Consider the following 16,615-nt stretch of genomic DNA (forward strand, 5'->3'; position numbering starts at 1 on the left):
CTCCCCACACCATGATGTCGGGTGTTGGCCCTGTGTGCCTCGGTCGTATGCAGTCCTGATTGTGGCGCTCACCTGCACGGCGCCAAACACACATACGACCATCATTGGCACCAAGGCAGAAGCGACTCTCATCCCTGAAGACGACACGTCTCCATTCGTCCCTCCATTCACGCCTGTCGCGACACCACTGGAGGCGGGCTGCACGATGTTGGGGCGTGAGCGGAAGACGGCCTAACGGTGTGCGGGACCGTAGCCCAGCTTCATGGAGACGGTTGCGAATGGTCCTCGCCGATACCCCAGGAGCAACAGTGTCCCTAATTTGCTGGGAAGTGGCGGTGCGGTCCCCTACGGCACTGCGTAGGATTCTACGGTCTTGGCGTGCATCCGTGCGTCGCTGCGGTCCGGTCCCAGGTCGACGGGCACGTGCACCTTCCGCCGACAACTGGCGACAACATCGATGTATCCCGTCTCCGGCCATCCTGATTTAGGTTTTCAGTGATTTCCCTAAATCGCTTCAGGCAAATGCCGGGATGGTTCCTTTGAAAGGGCACGGCCGATTTCCTTCCCCATCCTTCCCTCACCCGAGCTTGCGCTCCGTCTCTAATGACCTCGTTGTCGACGGGACGTTAAACACTAATCTCCTCCTCCCAACATCGATGTACTGTGGAGACCTCACGCCCCACGTGTTGAGCAATTCGGGGGTACGTCCACCCGGCCTCCCGCATGCCCACTATACGCCCTCGCTCAAAGTCCGTCAACTGCACATACGGTTCACGTCCACGCTGTCGCGGCATGCTACCAGTGTTAAAGACTGCGATGGAGCTCCGTATGCCACGGCAAACTGGCTGACACTGACGGCGGCGGTGCACAAATGCTGCGCAGCTAGCGCCATTCGACGGCCAACACCGCGGTTCCTGGTGTGTCCGCTGTGCCGTGCGTGTGATCATTGCTTGTACAGCCCTCTCGCAGTGTCCGGAGCAAGTATGGTGGGTCTGACACACCGGTGTCAATGTGTTCTTTTTTCCATTTCCAGGAGTGTATTTTGAATGAAGGCTGTATAATAATACCGAAATATCTCTAACTTAAAAATATTCTACTATTTACGTAATATTGCAATTCAAAATATATAAGCAGTGATGATGTTTTTACAATTACAGAGGCCATAGAGAAATAAAAAGTCAAAGTTGAAAGAACAGAAGAAACTGTAACCGTTACAGTAGGCTTATTTTTCTGTTTGTCGGTCGGTATCATTATTTGAAAACGATGTGTTTCGCACAATGTACTACGGTATATGACAGTGAACTGATTGTTCTGTTAGAACAGGTTACTTTGTATAAAAATGGGCAATATTTCCTGAAACTGGTCTTTTTTAAATAAAAGTGGCTATGTGTTTCGCACAATGTACTACGGTATATGACAGTGAACTGATTGTTCTGTTAGAACAGGTTACTTTGTATAAAAATTGGCAATATTTCCTGAAACTGGTCTTTTTTAAATAAAAGTAGCGATCGACGGACAGAAATACAAGTTTTTATAATCAAGGATCGCGGATAAATATGTCCAAATTTTGTGAAACAATAACGTTTTACTAAGCAGTCACGAGATGGAAGCATGTCCTTGGACTGTTATGAACATAACATGTCCATTAGGGTGGCAACCACCTAAATACGACAGTCATTTTGGATTCGTACACAAACTGTGGAATGTAGATCAGTTCACCTTGGTTGAATATGGGACTGGCATCATGAGTACGGCTGGTGAACGGTGAAAAAGTTGCCTGTTCTTGATAATTTCTGTTTTACGGACATTAGGGCACGGTCTGTTTCTATGCCTCACGTTTCGTCCTGGAGATATCCTTAAAGGATGTAAGGATAGTGTTAGTTGCTTTTTGAAATCAAACAAGCACAGCAAGTCGAACTTATTACACATAACCGCGCAACACGTAACAGGCGAATAGTGACGTCATCAGACCGCTGCTACAGTTCACTGTGTCTCACCGTTGCGTCTTACAGGAGCTTGTGCTGCAGGTGAGTTGGTACTGTTTGCTTTATTTAGCACTAAGACCTTCAATTTGACTGATATCAGTCGTTCTTCTTTTCTACTGAACTTCATCTTTTTAAATTTTTTATGACTCCCTTCTACATCTCAGCATAGCAATAAATGGACCTTGATACAACTACAATATCAGAGAATCGAATGGAATCTAATTTGATGGTGCCCTGGTCACAGTCCACGCTGTGATACTGCGAATTTATCCCTGTTGCCTAGCCGACAATTGTTAATGCTTCTCTTAGTAGTTCCTATGTATACTTGACTGCAGGTGTCTGAATTTTCCATACTCCTGCCGTGTCAAGTGTTGGGCGACGGTGCTAATTGAGATTCACGGGAATAACAGGGAAAGTAACTGATCCACGAAGGAAGTGGCTTCAAGGCGCTTGTTCTGCCGATTCTCGAGTACCATTCGTCAATCTAGGATCCTTACCATATAGTACTGATAGAGTAGATCCAACGAAGAGCGGTGCATTTCTTCACAAGTTCATTTAGTCCTCGCGAGAGTGTTCAAAAAAATGGTTCAAATGGCTCTGAGCACTATGGGACTCAACTGCTGTGGTCATAAGTCCCCTAGAACTTAGAACTACTTAATCCTAACTAACCTAAGGACATCACACACATCCATGCCCGAGGCAGGATTCGAACCTGCGACCGTAGCGGTCGTGCGGTTCCAGACTGTAGCACCTTTAACCGCTCGGCCACTCCGGCCGGCGCGAGAGTGTTACAGAGATGTTAATAAGCTCCAGTGGCAGACGCTACAAAAGGAGAAGCTATGCACGAGGAGAGGTTTACTATTGAAATTTCGAGAGAGCACACTCTGGGAAGAGTTCCTCAATGTATTACTTCCTTCCAAATACATCACGAGAAATGACCATGACGAGAAAATTCGAGAAATTAAGGCTAATACAAAAGCTTATCTACATGCAGTATTCCAAGGCGCCGTTACAAAGTGTAACGTGGAATGGGGGATCAGTTAGTGGTCCCAAAAGTACCGTACACCACACACTGTTAGGTGGCTTTCGCAGAATGATGTAGATATCCTTCGCAGTATTTAAATATTCAAGCACCTTTCTTGTCGGCTTAAACGTTGTGTCAATACAGTATTTTCTTAGCACTCTACTGATGCAACCTGTGACCTTTTACGGATGAAATGAAAATTTTGCCTTTAACTGATGCTTTTTTGCCGAGAGCTGCTGATCTTTGTGAGAGTAACCATTCCCTCTGAAAGTAATTCTTAGGTGATTGAGCTCTTACTCTAAGTACCACGGCTCACGGATTCCATTAGTTCGGTACACCAGCATCTTAATTAATTCATTTATTCACATGGCAAGCTGATTTGAATTTCTACGAAGGTATGTATCCGTGTGAGTGGGCTCTCTGTACATTTTGTGCCCTCAAGTTCCCATAGACTAAGGCGATAAAAGTCGTGGGATGCCTTCTACTATTGTGTCGGACCTCCTTTTGCCCGGCGTAGTGCATCAGCTCAACGTGGCATGGACTCAAGGAGTCGTTGGAAGTCACCTCCATAAGTATTGACCCATACTGCCTCAATAGCCATCCACAATTGTGAATGTGTTCCCAGTGCAGGATTTTGTGCTCGAACTGATCTTTTGATTACGTGTCATAAATGTTCTATGTGTTTTACGCCGGTAAATCTGGCTGTCCAAACCATTTGCTAGAACTGTCCAACATGCTCTTCAAACAACTCGAGAACAGTTGTGGGGCAGTGACATGGCGCATTGTCATCCATCAAAATTCCGTCGTTGTTTGGGAATACTGACGTCCATGGATGGCAGCTTATACAGTGCCCTGTTGGCAACTTGAGTCCACGGTTTTGTTGGGTCTGCGCCACGCTCGAACCCTACCAACAGCTCTTCCCAACTGAAATAGGGTCTCATCTGACCAGAGGTTGGTTTTCCTCTCGTCTGGTTGGGTTGGTTGGGTTGTTTGGGGAAGGAGACCAGATATCGAGGTCACCGGCCTCATCGGATTAGGGAAGGACGGGGAAGGAAGCCGGCCGTGCCCTTTGAAAGGAACCATCCCGGCATTTGCCTGGAGCGATTTAGGGAAATCAGGATGGCCGGACGCGGGATTGAACCGTCGTCCTCCCGAATGCGATCTCGTCTGGTTTCCAGCCGATAAGCTCAAGAGCCCAGGAGAGGCGCTGCAGGTAAGTCGTGCTGTTAGCAAAGACACTCACACCGGTCGTCTGCTGCCACAGCCCATTAATGCCAAATTTCGCTGCATTGTCCTAACGGATACTATCGTCGCACGTACCACATTGATTTCTGCGGTTATTTCAAGCAGTGTTGCTTGAACTCCAAGCAATCGCAACTGCTCTCGGTCGCTGAGTGAAGGCCGTCGGCCACTGCGTTGTCCGTGATGAGAGGTAACGCCTGAAATCTACTATCCTCTGCACGCTCTTGACACTGTTGGTCTCGAAACATTGGATTGCCTAACGATTTCCGAAATCGAATGTTCCATGCATCTAGTTCCAAACACCATTCCGCCACCAGAGTTGTTAATTGCCGTCGTGCGGCCATAATCGCGTTGGAAACCTTTTCACATGAATCGTCTGAGCACAAATGACAGCTCCACCAAAGCATTGTCCTTTTATACCTTTTTATGTACATATCGCTGTCTCATGACCCTGTCACCTCAGTGTGTGTTATCTGTATGTCCAGAAACGAAATTTAGCTTTCTTTCTCTATTTTCGTGGTGAAATTTGTATTAAAATTAATATTTTTTTGCAAAATTTAGAAATTCTGAGAGTTTGTTTTGTCTGAGGATTTCTCTAGCATTAGGAGTCGAAACTTTAGGCAGAGAAACATTTGTTGGATTACTGCTTAATGCTCATACTACTAAAATCAACAATAATACTAATCCTGGCACAGGAAGTCTACAATATACGAGTATGAGTCTGCATATTGCTCCAAGACGGACGAGGAAGGTCAATACGCAGATTAGACGGACCAGACGCTTGCGTCTGCGTGTCGACAGACCATGAAAATAAGTTTGATGTAGGTACGTTAAATCGTTGAATTCTCAGCTTCTACGACTTGAGTCTTCTTTTGAAAGACTCACAAAAATTACTCCCTCCAAGGCCTACTTATGGGATACTGAAAAGATTTACCAGTCGACACTGGTTTATCCATTGAAGATTTTACTCTATTACCTTACTGAAACAAACCTTATTGCTAAATGAGAAAACATCTTGATCCAACTCTTTACACTCTCAGATTTTTGTGTTTTCTTAAGTCTAAACTGCTACTTAATATTGGTCGATTATATCATGCGCTGCCTTAAAAAAATGTTTGTGAGTTCCTCTTTTCCACAGGTTCAAGAGAATTTGCCGTCCATCTAAACCTCATGGCGATTTTCTGTTACTGCAATTTTTGTCTCGTAATACTTTTCAGTTCTGTGATCTGTACAAAAGATTGCAATTAATCTGCACCACATCTACATCTACATATAAACCTACATGATTACTCTGCTATTCACAATAAAGTACCTGGCACAGGGTTCAATGAAGCACCTTCAAGCAGTCTCTCCATCGTTCCACTCTCAAACGGCGCGCGGGAGAAACAAGCACTTAAATTTTTCTGTGCGAGTCCTGACTTCTCTTATTTTACCGTGGTGATCATTTCTCCCTATGTAGGTGGGTGCCAACAGAATGTCTTCGCAATCGGAGGAGAAACTGGTGATTTAAGTTTCATGAGAATATCCCGTCACAACGAAAAACGCCTTTGTTTTAATGATAGCCACTCCAATTCACGTATCGTGTCTGTGACTCTATTTCCCCTATTTCGCTGTAATACAAAACGAGTCGCCCTTCTTTGTACTTTTTCGATGTCATCCGTCAGTCTCACCTGATGCGAATCCCACACCGCTCATAAGTACTTCAGAATAGGGCGGACAAGCGTGGTGTAAGCAGTCTCTTAAGTAGACCTGTTGCACCTTCTAAGTGTTCTGCCAATGAATCACAGTCTTTGGTTTACTCTACCCACAACATTATCAATGTGATCGTTCCAATTTAGGTTATTTGTAAATGTAATCCCTAAGTATTTAGTTGAACTTACAACCGTAAGATTTATGTGACTTATCGCGTAATCGAAATGTAGTGGATTGCTTTTAGTACTCATGTGAATAACTTCACACTTTCCTTTATTCAGGGTCAATTGCCACTTTTTGCACCATACAGATATCTTATCTAAACCATATGGCAATTCGTTTTGGTCTTCTGATGACTTTACATGACGGTAAATGACAACATCATCTGCAAACGATCTAAGACGGCTACTAAGATTGTCTCCTACATCGTTAATATAGATCAGGAACAATAGAGGGCCTGTAACACTTCCTTTCGGAACGCCAGATATTACTTCTCTTTTACTCGATGCCTTTCCGTCTATTACTACGAACTGTGACCTTTCTGACAGGAAATCACGAATCCAGTCACACAACTGAGGTGATACTCCATAGGCGCGAAGTTTGGTTAGGAGACGCTTGTGAGGAACGGTGTCGAAAGCCTTCTGGAAATCTAAAAATATGGAATCAATTTGACATCCCCCGTCGATAGCACTCATTACTTCATGAGTATAAAGAGCTAGTTGTGTTTCGCAAGAACGATAGTTTCTGAATCCGTGCTATGTGTCAATAAATCTTTTTTCGAGGTACTCCATAATGTCCGAAAACAGTATATGTTCCAAAACCCGATGTTATGTTCCAAAATCGATGTTAGTGATATGGGCCTGTAATTCAACGAATTACTCCTACTTCCCTTTTTAGGTATTGGTGCGACTCGAGCGATTTCCCAGTCGTTAGGTACGGATCTTTCTGTGATCGAGCGGCTGTATACAGGGTGTTACAAGAAGGTACGGCCAAGCTTTCAGAAAACAATCCTCACACACAAATAAAGAAAAGATGTTATGTGGACTTGTGTCCGGAAACGCTTAATTTCAATGTTAGACCTCATTTTAGTTTTGTCAGTATGTACTGTACTTCCTCGATTCACCGCCAGTTGGCCCAATTGAAGGAAGGTAATGTTGACTTCGGTGCTTGTGTTGACATGCGACTCGTTGCTCTAAAGTCAGTACGTAGCATCAACAGGTTAGTGTTCATCACGAACGTGGTTTTGCACTCAGTGCAATGTTTACAAATGCGGAGTTGGCAGATGCCCATTTGATGTATGGATTAGCACGGGGCAATAGCCGTGGCGCGGTACGTTTGTATCCAGACAGATTTCCAGAACGAAGGTGTCCCGATAGGAAGACGTTCGAAGCAACTGATCGGCATCTTAGGGAGCACGGAACATTCCAGCCTATGACTCGCTACTGGGGAAGACCTAGAACGACGAGGACACCTGCAATGGACGAGGCAATTCTTCGTGCAGTTGACGATAACCCTAATGTCAGCGTCAGAGAAGTTGCTGCTGTACAAGGTAACATTGACCACGTCACTGTATAGAGAGTGCTACAGGAAAGCCAGTTGTTTCCGTACCATGTACAGCGTGTGCAGGCACTATCAGCAGCTGATTGGTCTCCACGGGTACACTTCTGCGAATGGTTCATCCAACAATGTGTCAATCCTCATTTCAGTGCCAATGTTCTCTTTACGGATGAGGCTTCATTCCAACGTGATCAAATTGTAAATTTTCACAGTCAACATGCGTGGGCTGACGAGAATCCGAACGCAATTGTGCAATCACGTCATCAACACAGATTTTCTGTGAACGTTTGGGCAGGCATTGTTGGTGATGTCTTGATTGGGCCCCATGTTCTTCCACCTACGCTCCATGGAGCACGTTATCATGATTTCATACGGGATACTCTACCTGTGTTGCTAGAACATGTGCCTTTACCAGTACGACACAACATGTGGTTCATGCACGATGGAGCTCCTGCACATTTAAGTCGAAGTGTTCGTACGCTTCTCAACAACAGATTCGGTGACAGACGGATTGGTAGAGGCAGACCAATTCCATGGCCTCCACGCTCTCCTGACCTCAACCCTCTTGACTTTCATTTATGTGGGCATTTGAAAGCTCTTCTCTACGCAACCCCGGTACCAAATGTAGAGACTCTTCGTGCTCGTATTGTGGACGGCTGCGATACAATACGCCATTCTCCAGGGCTGCATCAGCGCATCAGGGATTCCATGCGACGGAGGGTGGATGCATCAATTCTCGATAACGAAGGACATTTTGGACATTTCCTGTAACAAAGTGTTTGAAGTCACGCTGGTACGTTCTGTTGCTGTGTGTTTCGATTCCATGATTAATGTGATTTGAAGAGAAGTAATAAAATGAGCTCTAACATGGAAAGTAAGCGTTACCGGACACATGTCCACATAACATATTTTCTTTCTTTGTGTGTGAGGAATGTTTCCTGAAAGTTTGGCCATACCTTTTTGTAACACCCTGTATAATTGCTAAATATGGAGCTATTGTACACTACTGGCCATTAAAATTGCTACACCACGCAGATGACCTGCTACAGACGCGATATTTAACCGACAGGAAGAAGATGCTGTGATATGCAAATCATTAGCTTTTCGGAGCATTCACACAAGGTTGGCGCCGGTGCCGACACCTACAACGTGCTGACATGAGGAAAGTTTACAACAGATTTCTCATACACAAACAGCAGTTGATTGGCGTTGCCTGGTGAAACGTTGTTGTGATGCCTCGTGTAAGGAGGAGAAATTCGTACCATCATGTTTCCGACTTTGATAAAGGTCGGATTGTAGCCTATCGCGATTGCGGTTTATCGTATCACGACATTGCTGCTCGCGTTGGTCGAGATCCAATGACTGTTAGCAGAATATGGAATCGGTGGGTTCAGGAGGATAATACAGAACGCCATGCTGGAGCGCAACGGCCTCGTATCACTATCAGTCGAGATGACAGGCATCTTATCCGCATGGCTGTAACGGATAGTGCAGCCACGTTCGATCCCTGAGTCAACAGATGGGGACGTTTGCAAGACAACAACCATCTGCACGAACAGTTCGACGATGTTTGCAGCAGCATGGACTATCAGCTCGGAGACCACAGCTGCAGTTCTCCTGACGCTGCATCACAGACAGGAGCGCCTGTGATGGTGTACTCAATGACGAACCTGGGTGCACAAATGGCAAAACTTTTTCGGATGAATCCTGGTTCTGTTTACAGCATTATGATGGTCGCATCCGTGTTTGGCGACATCGCGGTAACGCACATTGGAAGCGTGTATTCGTCATCGCCATACTGGCGTATCACCTGGCGTGGTGGTGTGGGGTGCCATTGGTTACACGTCTCGGTCACCTTTTGTTCGCATTGACGGCACTTTGAACAGTGGACGTTACATTTCAGATGTGTTACTACCCGTGGCTCTACCCTTCATTCGATCCCTGCGAAACCCTACATTTCAGCAGGATAATGCACGACCGCATGTTACAGGTCCTGTACGGGCCTTTCTGGATACAGAAAATGTTCGACTGCTGTCTTGGCGAGCACATTCTCCAGATCTCTCAGCAATTGAAGACGTCTGGTAAATGGTGGCCGAGCAACTGGCTCGTCACAATACGCCAGTCACTACTCTTGATGAACTGTGGTATCGTGTTGAAGCTGCATGGGCATCTGTACCTGTACACGCCATCCAAGCTCTGTTTGACTCAATGCCCAGGCATATCAAGGCCGTTATTATTGCCAGAGGTGGTTGTTCTGGGTACTGATTTCTCACAATCTATGCACCCAAATTGCGTGAAAATGTAATCACATGTCAGTTCTAGTATTATATATTTGTCCAGTGAATACCCATTTATCATCTGAATTTCTTCTTGGTGTAGCAATTTTAATGGCCAGTAGTGTATCAGCAGATCCTCGTAAGACTTTTCCTAAAGCCAGAGAAGACGGACAAGCGTGGCTTAAAAGATTGTAAGTCGCTCTGGGAGGAGTGTCTCCATTTAAAAGCTGACTGACAGCCAAAGGGTTGCTGCAAAATTCCAGAGGATCTGAAGCAGTTCATAGAAAATCTAAAAGCCTTCTCGCCACAGACAAGTTCAAAAATGGTTCAAATGGCTCTGAGCACTATGGGACTCAACTGCTGAGGTCATTAGTCCCCTAGAACTTAGAACTAGTTAAACCTAACTAACCTAAGGACATCACAAACATCCATGCCCGAGGCAGGATTCGAACCTGCGACCGTAGCGGTCTTGCGGTTCCAGACTGCAGCGCCTTTAACCGCACGGCCACTTCGGCCGGCCCACAGACAAGTGGAGCGGCTGTTAATGTGATGTCTTCTTGGTGGCTCAGAGATGCAAGAAACACATGGAAGTATTCACACTCTTTTCTCAAAATAAAATCCATCGTGTAAGCCGCTACCAACCTGGCCGCAGGCTGTGCCTGTCGCCAAAATGAGAGGGCGTCGAAAAGTCGCCTGAGTTCATGCGCTCCACACCTGACTACGCCTAGGGACTTTGTGCAGTGAAATCAAAAGGACTATCATCCCGAGTATCATCCAGACGATAGACAGGATGGAAATACCCAGCGTTGATAGGTCATTGCGTGAGGTAGCAAATTGAGCTCACCAATGACAAGATGGTTCGAGAGTAAATTGAACTCCCTGAAGGAGAAGAGTGGGGGGAAGATGAACAAAACTCCTAAGTAGACGCTTTCAAGAGATCATTCGAGTCTCTTCCGGAAAGACCATTCCGAGAGAAAACGGTTTGGTAGGAATGAGTGGGATATTTAGATTTGAGAGAAGCATTCGGATGGTCATTTTCCGGCTTGTTCTGGACATTTTTGCACAAGATTTTCTTGCGAGACCGTGCTAAGTGATTTAAATGATGTTTCGCGTAGCCGTTCTGAGTTTGCGTTCTGGAGGAAAATCAGTCTGCTTCCTACGTAATTTGTATACTTCGAGTTTGGTATCTGTATGATCCTAATATCTGTTGTCTCTTAGTGACGCACCCATTTTTACGAGCGAAATTTTCTCCTTGAACCAGGAAGATTTTATATATTTTTTTATTCCATCTACGAATCGCAAAAAGATTCTATATCATGTTATTAATTTCGACCAGTAACGACTATTTTCAAATATGAGTACACAAAATTTTCTTATCACACCGAGTCAGCATTTGCAGAAATGGTACACTCATAATAATGAGCCAAACCAGCTTCATCGTATACATATAAAATTGTACAAGCACACATTTGTAATAATATTAGACTAATAAATAAATATGCAAATGCCCAGTTTCCTTTAAATAAAGGATGGCTTTTCTTTGGGTCCAATGTTCGGATTCACGAATATTCGACGTGTTCCCGCTGCATGATTCCCGCTTCCATATACAGCTTGCACGCCACTACAAGCTTATCACTGCAAGCAACAGATGCTGCATGTGCAATGAAAGCCATCGAGCAACTCTTCCGGCAAGAACAATACAGTTCTGGAGGTATAAGGAATGAGTTAAACTGCACTGAGCGTCACCTACAAAGCCATGTATTCATGGGCATATGAAGATAAAAGTTGCTGCCTGTCAAACAAGGACTACACAACATCACACCGGCTCTCCTGGGAAACGACACGTCGCACCAACATCATTCCTGCCACTCAGGTCTTCATGCAGCGCCAATTCCGTCATGTGGTGAAATAAAATTGTTAAACCCTCCGCCGCTCTTACGCGTCCAATCAACGATTCGTGTCAACGTGTCCTGTCGTACTGAACCTGAGAGTTTTATGTTCTCTTGCACGGCACCAATATGGTTCCAAAAAGCAGCGAGCTAAAATGCGAATTTTCATGGGTGATACCTCGAGTTCCCACAGAGGTAGGGGTCAAGTGTTCTACAGCTACATTTACACTGCGCAAGGCACCCAACGGTGTGTGGCGGAGGGCACTTTACGTGCCACTGTCATTACCTCCCTTTCCTGTTCCAGTCGCATATGGTTCGCGGGAAGAACGACTGCCGGAAAGCCTCCATGCGCGCTAGAATCTCTCTAATTTTACATTCGTTATTTCCTCGGGAGGTATAAGTAGGGGAAAGCAATATATTCGATACCTCATCCAGAAACGCACCCTCTCGAATTCTGGACAACAAGCTACACCACGACGCAGAGCGCCACTCTTGCAGAGTCTGCCACTTGAGTTTGCTAAACATCTCCGTAACGCTATCACGGTTACCAAATAACCCTGTGACGAAACGCGCCGCTCTTCTTTGGATCTTCTCTATCTCCTCTGTCAACCCGACCTGGTACGGATCCCATACTGATGAGCAACACTCAAGTATAGGTCGAACGAGCGTTTTGTAAGCCACCTCCTTTGTTGATGGACTACATTTTCTAAGGACTCTCCAAATGAATCTCAACCTGGCACCAGCCTTACCAACAATTAATTTTATATGATCATTCCACTTCAAATCGTTCCGTACGCATACTCCCAGATATTTTACAGAAGTAACTGCTACCAGTGTTTGTTCTACTACCATATAATCATACAATAAAGGATCTTTCTTTCTATGTATTCGCAATACATTACATTTGTCTATGTTAAGGGTCAGTTGCCACTACCTGCACCAAGTGCCTATCCACTGCAGATCTTCCTGTTCTGGATAGCCCTTGCCTAGCGACCATCTGTATACCTATCAGAAGAACAGTTATACTGTAAATGTCCCACAATAATGGATCAAAACTAAAACATTACACACTTCTTCCGCCACAAGAAAATTGAGCAGTTCGGTTCGTTCTTTTGAATTGAGGGTGGTGTAGAGTAGGACTTAGATGGCTTTCAGAAGCACCATTTTTGCTAGAGTGCTTCCCGTTAAAACCCGTAAAACCACGACTTTTGGTAACAAAAGTACCTTTTGTGAGGGATGGCCATTTCTACAGTTTCTTTTTTTGAAAGATTGTCGAAATTTTTGCCATATGTTCTTAAAATGATCTTCTCAGGGAACACTGAAACTATTTTCTATATCATAACACGTTACTGAGATCCAAACATTCGAGGTTATCGTACGTATGCATGGAAAATATGGACGTAACATCCGGTCTGAGGCGTGAATGTAGTTTTAACTGACGTAGTGAATACATTGCAAGGGTACTGGTGTCGTCTCAAGGGCTATAAGCTCACCAAACCACTTTTTTGTTGCCACTCTTTCACCAATAAAACTTTATGGCACGCTCTCTGTATAATGGGCACTTCACGCCTGCACAGGCTGTCTCGACCTCTAAAGTATCCTACGGTGACACCAGGCGGCATAAGCATCTTACAAAAAATTACTTTGTCACACGAAATTCATTGTGCTTGCAAATCAAGCACCACATTTTTTGGTATACTGTGGATGTAGCCTAACAATATTCTGCTTTTTTTTTATGGACAGTAGTGTATAGTGAAGTTGTGCTGGATGGGAGACACTTTTGTGTTAACCTTATACACAGTGCTTTGTTATTTGTATGTGTCAATGTATGTAAACGAGTCACAGTTTGTAAATAAACTATCCCAACTTTACGAATTCGTTTTATATAAGCAGTACACCGTGTTTTAATAGGGAACCAGCTGAAAAATGCTTCTGTCGGAGCACAAAAAAGACGAATGTACTCATCTTTTAAATACTCTGAGAGAAAAGTGGGGAACTAGCCACGAAAATTCTCATTCCGCCCTTCTCGCCAAGAATTTTGGCATGCGAACACATTCACGCTTCTTTGTGCTGAAAGAGAGTAGCAGAGAGACAGCGTCGGTGGAAAAGAGAGGAGACAGCACCAGTAGGAGAGAAAGAGAGAAGAGACAGTTAATGGTTGGAGACAGGAAGAGGAAGTGAAAGAGAAAGAAATATGGATGAAGAGGGAGGAGATAGTGGTGTTCAGTGAGACACAGTGGCAGTAAAAAAGAAAGAGAGATGGATGGTGACTGTAGCAGTAGGAGCAAGAAATAGAGAAGACGTGGAAACAGAACAGAGAGATGAGTGAAAACTATACAAATAGGCTTGGGTGAGTGTCGAATCCCTAGACAAGGCGAACTATAACGTTTTTCCTCATATCCTATACTCACGTGCAACAAGTTCCACAATCGACGGGTTAAAACTCAAAGGATATATATGGTGGGGAGACAATGGTGGTTGAAGAGAAATAAAGCAGACTGTAAGCGAGAAACAAAAAGATATTGAGAATCGGAGAAGAAAAGAAGGTGACAAAGACAATGACAGCGGGATAGGCAGACAGTGAAGGTGTCAGATAAGGAGACAGCAGTAAGGAAGTAAGAGAGAAAGGAATGAAGACAGTAACAGTGGGAGAGACAGAAAGGAGAATGTGCCAATGGGAGAAAAAGGAGATGATAGGAGAGAGACATAATATATGGAGAGTGGCAGGGTGAGGGAGATGCCGAGAATGAAGGCTTCGCTACAAGAGAGACTGGGTAAAATGACTTAGAATGTTCAGTGTTAAAAGAGCGCGAATATGTTCACATATTAAAGTGTTTGGTGAGAAATGCGGAACGAGCATTAAGGCAGCTGTTGCCCCCTCTTTTCTGTGACGGTCTTTCAAAGAGGACCATACTGGCTCCGACAGGAGCATTTTTCAGCTGGTGATTTATGTACTCAACATGGGGCCATTCCAATGCATTTGAATGTTACTGAATAAATTTACTACACTTTTCGAGCTCATCGTGAAATTCTTCCATTCTATTTTCATTTTGTTTCAATCTTTAATGACAAGTTTCTATAATAGCTACGTATCGTATTGTCAAAATTTAAAACTTACTTCTTCATCACTATTAGCGGCATTATCGACTGCGGGTGAAAGTTGATCTCCATCAGGGGAACAATATTTGAGGTTTCCATTTACTTCTTCGGGATCCTGCAAAATATAACAATGTTTTACAATTAAATTCTTCCGGAATTTTGAGCAGTTCTCTAAACATTGATTCTTAAACTTACATTTCGCCACACATCCGTCAGTCAACTTATAACTACTTTCATAAAAAATGTCTAGCAAAAACTCGAATTTATCAAAAAATAATCCAATGATATGTGGCTCTCTACAAGCGTACTTTGTTGATAAACACTATTTCCTAGTTCATTCACAAGGATGGTTTAGGTATTATATCCTTGCTTAGCAAAGTTCAATTGTGAGTCTCCGTATCAGTTTAATGTTTAATGTGTTATCAGAAATCGAACATACAGTATACTTCTACCATTTTTCCTGGAGCGCCAATAATCTAATGATCAACAAACTGCGTTCTGTTACCAACACTTGCTCTCTGATCAAAGCTTTCTCCTTCTTCCAGTATTTCACTAATATGACAGTCGCGAGAGATGATATAAAAGAATCTGCATGGTTAGGTAAATGGGAATAGTTCTGTACACTTGCGGCGACTCCCAAGACAATCAAAAACTGGAGAAATTAGCAGTTCAGATCCGACCAGGGAGGCTTAATTTATCTCCAGCATAGATTAATGGAAAAGATAATTGAGAATCTGTTAGATGATGACCAGTTTTGTGTCAGGAAAGGGAAAGATACCGGAGAGGCAGTTCTGACTGTGCGTTGAATAATGGAAACAAGACCGAAGAAAAATCAAGAAACGTTCATAGGATTTTTCCAAACTGAAAAAGCTTTCGGCAGTGAAAATTGGGCAAGATGTTCGAAATTCTGAGAATAGGGAAAGACAAGTGACACACAATATGCACAAGAATCAGAGGTAACAATAACAGTGGAAGACCCAGTACGAAGTGCTCGGATTAAAAAGGGTGTAAGGCAGCATGTAGTGCTTCGCCTCTATTGTTCAATCTATATATCGAAGAAGCAATGATGGAAATTTTTAAAAAAGGGTTCAAGAGTTGTGTTAAAATTCAAAGTGGAAGGATATCAATGATGAGATTCGCTGTTGACATGGCTATCCTCAACGAAAGTTAAGAAGATTACAGAATCTGTTGAATGAAATGAACAGTCTAATGAGTACAGAACACAGATTGAGAGTACATCGAATTAAGGCGAAAATAATAAGAAGTAGCAGAAATGAGATCAGTGGGGAACTTAACATCAAAATTGTTGGTCACGAAGTAGATGAAGTTCAGCACTTCTGATACCTATGCAGCAATGTAATCCATGGTGGATATAAAAAGAAAACTAGCACAGGCAAAAAGAGGATTCCTGGCCAAAAGAAGTCTGCCAGTATCAAAAGTAAGCCTTAATTTGAGGTCGAAATTTCTGAGAATGTATGTTCGGAGCACAGCATTCTACATTATTAGCGGGATCTATAGAGGGTAAAAACTATAGAGGAAGACAGAGATAGTAATTAAAAAGTAGTTACTTATATAAGGAACTGGAAATGAACTCAATATTGCCCTAGAATGAGTAGTGTGTTAGGTCGAACATCATCGAAGTGTTCAAACAGGAATGTAACTGGATGTCAAATGACACACCTTTCAACCGTCTTGTTTCAAATCTTATTTTATTTGACAACCAGTTTCAGCGTTTTACTACCCCATTTCAGGCCCCTGACCGACGTGTAGGAAGCTTCTACCTCGGTCGTGATTAAAACATGGACCAGCAATACGGGTATTAGTAGATTTTTGCTGTAGCAATCACGTCAA

At 43.8% G+C, this 16,615-nt stretch overlaps 1 protein-coding gene across 1 annotated transcript in view; it reads right to left on the reverse strand.

Annotated features, from left to right (window-relative positions):
* Window positions 1-16,615, reverse strand: part of LOC124594057 (sodium-dependent nutrient amino acid transporter 1-like) — an 85,484-nt gene that overhangs the window by 55,660 nt on the left and 13,209 nt on the right. Inside the window, exon 3 of the mRNA XM_047132406.1 lies at window positions 14,784-14,879. Coding sequence (XP_046988362.1) covers window positions 14,784-14,879 — 96 coding nt within the window. The remainder of the gene's footprint in view (window positions 1-14,783; window positions 14,880-16,615) is intronic.

The sequence above is a fragment of the Schistocerca americana genome, chromosome 2, assembly GCF_021461395.2.
Source record: "Schistocerca americana isolate TAMUIC-IGC-003095 chromosome 2, iqSchAmer2.1, whole genome shotgun sequence".
Classification (NCBI taxonomy): Eukaryota; Metazoa; Arthropoda; class Insecta; order Orthoptera; family Acrididae; genus Schistocerca; species Schistocerca americana.